The sequence below is a fragment of the Protomyctophum bolini genome (assembly GCF_963924005.1).
Source record: "Protomyctophum bolini genome assembly, chromosome: 11".
NCBI classification, from domain to species: Eukaryota; Metazoa; Chordata; class Actinopteri; order Myctophiformes; family Myctophidae; genus Protomyctophum; species Protomyctophum bolini.
The window spans coordinates 4,603,596-4,609,595 of NC_137872.1; the positions used below are offsets into that span (position 1 = coordinate 4,603,596).

Below are 6,000 nucleotides of genomic sequence, written 5' to 3' on the forward strand. Positions count from 1 at the left end.
CTAGTGGGTCAGATCGAGGGTACAGTAGCTACTGGGCCGTATAAGTCGGGACTTGATCACCCCGGCTGGGTCACCCGAGTGAGTGGGTATGATGTTCGCGAGACCCGAAACCCTGATGACCTTAATGGGATACATCACTGAGGATACGTCCCAGTTGCATCCATGCGATATCTTTTCCTTCTATAGAATATAATATATTAAACATACATTTTGTGACTCTCTCTCTCTCTCTCTCCTGTGTGTAGTTCCAGAGGCCCCACGCCTTCTCGCCCCCGTTCCGTTTCGGCACGGTGCCCAACGGCAGCACGGAGAGGAACATCAGGAACAACTACCCGGAGATGCACTCCTACATGGTGAAGTTCCACCAGAGGAACGTCAACGACGCCCTGGGCAGCCTCAAGGCCGGGTAAGAGACGGAGCTGACCATACTGTAGAGTACTGTAGCCTCAAGGCCGGTTAACCCATTCTGACCTGAGATCAGATTCATACGAGGTTTCCACTGGACAACACACTGGTCTGATTAACCCATTCTGATCTGAGATCAGATTTAAAAAAATGTCAGCCGTTCTTCGATTTTTCTAAAATAGCAGACCTACAAGCTCGTAGCGCGCCACTCGGTGGCGCGCTATGAGCTTGTAGATCTGCTATTTTTCAATAGCTAAAGCATAACATGATGCGATATTGTCGCCATATTTAGCTTCTTTCCAGACCCCCCTATAGCGACTGAATTAGTGAAAAGCTTCTGGAGAGAAATCTAGCTACTTTTTCAGTCGCCAGAGATAAAACCCTCCTTTTTCTTCATTTTCCCTCTCTCAGCCTCAAATCTGCTAAGTCGGCAACACTATGAATGAATGAATTTTATTTGTATAGCACCTTTCCAAACATATAGTTGCAAAGTGCTTTACAGACGGGTTATAAAACAGTAATCATAAAAACATAAAAACAACAAAAACATCAAGACATCAGATATAAATAAAGCATGAAGAAAATAACAGGTCAATAAAACAATAAAAAACAATATTAGGAAAAACACTTGGCATACAGATGTGTTTTTAACCCATTCTGACCGGGCACCCATTTTGGTGTTGGCATCATGTTATGCTTTAGCTATTGAAAAATAGCAGATCTACAAGCTCATATCGCGCCACCGAGTGGCGCGATACGAGCTTGTAGGTCTGCTATTTTTGAAAAATTCGAAGAACGACTGACATGTTTAGAATCTGATCTCAGGTCAGAATGGGTTAATCAGACCAGTGTGTGTCCCGTGGAAACATCGTATGAATCTGATCTCAGGTCAGAATGGGTTAAAAGCGTTTTAAAAGAAGGCACTGATTCTGCTAATCTAAGAGCCAAAGGCAGGGAGTTCCAGAGCAAAAGGTGCCCGAGCCGCAAAGGCCCGGCCACCCCGAGTGACCAGACACGTTGCAGGAGGAACTAGGAGGGCCCTCCCTGAAGACCCAAGGGAGCGCACAGGGTTATGGGGTTTCAGCAAATCACTTAAATAAATGGGAGCTAGACCATGTATAGAGCTTTAAAAGTAATCAATAAAATCTTAAAATCAATTCTGTAGCTCACAGGGAGCCAGTGAAGATTAGCTCAAATCGGTGTGATATGTTCACACCGAAAAGTGCTCGGGCCAGCTTGGCGCGTGTCTGGCTTCCTCGGCTGGGTTATGTGCACAGAGCAAGGAAATGGTGTTCTGGGCTGGCTCCGTATTTCCGTTGCTAGGGGGCGCCCTAAAAGTCGCTAGGGGACGCTAAAGACTTCTAAAGACTTTCCGAAGAGCCAGTAGCTACTTCCGTTACTGCTGGAGAGTTGGCAACACTGGAGCTGACCAGGACGTGCACACATACTGTAGACATCAAAGGGGGGTAAATGGTGCATTTATATAAATGGTAAATGGTGCATTTATAAATGGTAAATGGTGCATTTATATAGCGCCTTTATCCAAGGCGCTTTACATAGATTGTGCAGCAATAGAGCACCGAAGTGCTGACGTCACTGTCAATAGAGGGCGCCAGTCCACAGGTTTGTGTAATTTTTTATTTGCATTGAAGTCGCCATAGGGGGGGGTTTAGATCTCTCCATATAAGAACTGTGTTTGAAAAATAAAACCGATCATCCTGGCCTTTTCACTCATATGTAACAAAATAAGTGTTAGAAACGGGAGGAGGGCGGCGATGTGACGTTATGTGATGCGATCTGATATATAAATATTCATTCAATCTTATGTATGTTTACATCAATTTGCATGTTTCACTTTCAATCAATCTGTATATCCGTAGGACTGCAGGGCTGCAGCCTGGCTATCAGAAAGGACTTTGGACAAACTTTAGTTAAACTTGCAGAGTGACAGATTACTTTACCTGGGTAAACCTCTCCTTTAGTTAAACTTGCAGAGTGACAGATTACTTTACCTGGGTAAACCTCTCCTTTAGTTAAACTTGCAGAGTGACAGATTACTTTACCTGGGTAAACCTCTCCTTTAGTTAAACTTGCAGAGTGACAGATTACTTTACCTGGGTGTTTAACCTCTCCTTTAGTTAAACTTACAGAGTGACAGATTACTTTACCTGGGTTAACCTCTCCTTTAGTTAAACTTGCAGAGTGACAGATTACTTTACCTGGGTTAACCTCTCCTTTAGTTAAACTTGCAGAGTGACAGATTACTTTACCTGGGTTAACCTCTCCTTTAGTTAAACTTGCAGAGTGACAGATTACTTTACCTGGGTTAACCTCTCCTTTAGTTAAACTTGCAGAGTGACAGATTACTTTACCTGGGTTAACCTCTCCTTTAGTTAAACTTGCAGAGTGACAGATTACTTTACCTGGGTTAACCTCTCCTTTAGTTAAACTTGCAGAGTGACAGATTACTTTACCTGGGTTAACCTCTCCTTTAGTTAAACTTGCAGAGTGACAGATTACTTTACCTGGGTTAACCTCTCCTTTAGTTAAACTTGCAGAGTGACAGATTACTTTACCTGGGTTAACCTCTCCTTTAATTAACCTCTCCTTTAGTTAAACTTGCAGAGTGACAGATTACTTTACCAGATTACTTTACCTTGCAGAGTGACAGATTACTTTATCTGGGTAAATCCATGCCATGCCAGAAGGCATGCAGCTTTCAGGAGAATTGCTTTTTTTCTCCTGAACTAATTTGTTTCTAAATCCATGTCATCACATCGCATCTCCAGTAGATAAAGAGAGCTGGGTTTGTTTGCGCACCGGAAATAGTTGATCTACAAGCTCTCAACGTGTCGCAGAGCGACGCGTTGAGAGCTTGTAGATCTGCTATTTTCGGTATTTTGGGCCACAAGTGCAGCGCTCTTATGGGATTTCAGCCCGTGCTGAAACACTCTCTGCACGTCCCTGTAGCTGACGCACCACGTAGTGGAAGAGGAAGATGGACTTCTAAATCCTGACTAACTGAAAAAACCTCATGTTTCTATAATTATGTCAGTGGTTCTGAAAGATTTTCATGTCATATATATCAAGGACCCCCAAAAATATATGTATAGTTGGCCTCTGACCCCCATCTGATAATGCGTGCGTAATTCATTTTAGCCTATACTAACTTTATTTTATTTTATATTTTTCTCATTTTAAGAATAGCGATTTCACTTTGGATAGTCGACGAAACACACAGACACAGACACAGACACAGACAGACAGACAGACAGACAGACAGACAGACAGACAGACAGACAGACAGACAGACAGACAGACAGTGGAGCAGCAGTGGAAAAGCTGATGTCAGTTTTTAGCTGAACTAATCTACTATCAGTGTTTAAATATTAACATTTGTCCCTGACTCCCTGCACCTGTCCCTGTGCGCGTGCGTGCGTGCGTGCGTGCGTGCGTGCGTGCGTCATCATTCAGGGTTTCGATGCAACACCAACGCTTACTGACTCCATTGATCAGTTGACAGAGTGTTTATGACAGAGTGTTTATGACAGAGCTACAGCAGATAAGCCGTGTTCATGGTGGGCGCAGTGCTCTTTCACGGGGCATGCTGCTTTGCCTGACACTCTGACAGCCGTGTGTGTGTGTGTGTGTGTGTGTGTGTGTGTGTGTGTGTGTGTGTGCGTGTGCGCGTGCGCGTGTGCAAGTGTGTGTGCACTTGTGTGAACTCTGATTGATTGAAATATTTATTAACAGTTTTACAGAATTACAGTACATTTTCAAGCACAAACTCAATACAAAGACTGTTAACTGTGAGTGGACGACCCAATTAAGCATTACACTTGTTTACCTTGTTCAATTCATCAAAAAGTACAGGTGTAGAGAGGTGAACAAGGTTGTATTGTATTGTATCTGTATATGTATGCTGCAGGGGGTTCAAGACAAATCTATCCTCTGGGAGACAAAATAAAGAAACAATGAACATTGATATATTTTTCAACCATCAAAACTCGCTCCCATTCCTCTATTCTTCTCTTGTCATCAAACACGTGTCTGCTTGGCACTGTGTGTGCCAACTCTAGCCTTTGGCAAAGTAAGTGGATCAGTCAGTATTACACTTATCAGCAGCTCAGTAATTCTACTTACCAGGTTAATTGGAACGCAACAACTGTGGTGTCGATCTGGCTCCCTCCACACAGATTAATTATCTCTCCGTCTCTCTCTGTCTCCGTTTCTTCTCCCGGTTTCTTTTCTCCGTTGTCAGAAAACTGGACGCGTTCATCTACGACGCGGCCGTGCTGAACTACATGGCGGGCCGCGACGAGGGCTGCAAGCTGGTGACCATCGGCAGCGGCTACATCTTCGCCACCACGGGCTACGGCATCGCCATCCAGAAGGACTCGCTCTGGAAGAGACACGTGGACCTGGCCATCCTGCAGCTCTTTGGAGACGGTGAGTTAGTTAACCCATTCTGACCTGAGATCAGATTCATACGAGGTTTCCACTATAGGACACACACTGGGTCTGATTAAACCCATTCTGACCTGAGATCAGATTCATACGAGGTTTCCACTAGGACACACACTGGTCTGATTAACCCATTCTGACCTGAGATCAGATTCATACGAGGTTTCCACTAGTGGACACACACTGGTCTGATTAAACCCATTCTGACCTGAGATCAGATTCTGAAAAATGTCAGTCGCTCTTCGATTTTTCAAAAATAGCAGACCTACAAGCTCGTAGCGCGCCACTCGGTGGCGCGCTATGAGCTTGTAGATCTGCTATTTTTCAATAGGTAAAGCATGACATGATGCTAACACCAAAATGGGTTCCCGTTCAGAATGGGTTAAGGGGCAATTATGGACACTAATAATAATAAAGAAAATAATGAATTGCATTGTTATGGCGCTTTTCTTATACGTGCCTATACTCAAAGCGCCTTACAATGGTTCATTCATTCATACATTGGGAGGTGAAGCGGCGAACAGTCGACGCCAGCGTCCTCACTTCCCACACCCCCAATCCAACCCTTTGATGCTGAGTGTCAAGCAGGGCGGCACTGGGTCCCATTTTTTAGAGTCTTTGGTTCTGACCCGGCCGGGGATCGAACCCCGACCTCCCAGTCTCAGGGCGGACACTCTAACCACAAGGCCATTGAACCTTCGGGCTAGATTATTTGCCCGAAAACCTCAAGTTTTAGCGGGCATATATACAGTAATATACGGTAATATGCAGGTGTGGTGGTATACAATAATATTCGGGAGTTTACCGGAGTTTGTTGGAAGGTTTAACGGGAAGTTTCCTGTAAATATACACATCCGTATTCCATGCTTTTTGCGCGGTGCAACACATCACGTTTAGTTCATACGTCAGTGGTTTGGTTTTCAAACCCTTTTCACGTCAAGGCCCATGTTGTTTATTTCTTATTATGTATTATTATTTGAGCCACGGACCACCGTTGGATGATATTTATTTAGACGGATCAAAAACGAAAGAAGATTTTGTTCACAGCAGGCAAATCTCAAGCTCAAAATAACAATTATTCTACATTCTCTAATCCTGTAGACTTCTTGGAACTTAACCCATTCTGACCTG

At 44.0% G+C, this 6,000-nt stretch overlaps 1 protein-coding gene across 1 annotated transcript in view; it reads left to right on the forward strand.

The window, feature by feature from the left end:
• Window positions 1–6,000, forward strand: part of grin2ba (glutamate receptor, ionotropic, N-methyl D-aspartate 2B-a) — a gene marked incomplete at its 3' end in the record, with an annotated part of 145,735 nt that overhangs the window by 118,355 nt on the left and 21,380 nt on the right. The window contains 2 exon segments of the mRNA XM_080775516.1: window positions 246–406; window positions 4,667–4,854. Of these exon segments, the coding sequence (XP_080631642.1) occupies window positions 246–406; window positions 4,667–4,854 (349 nt within the window).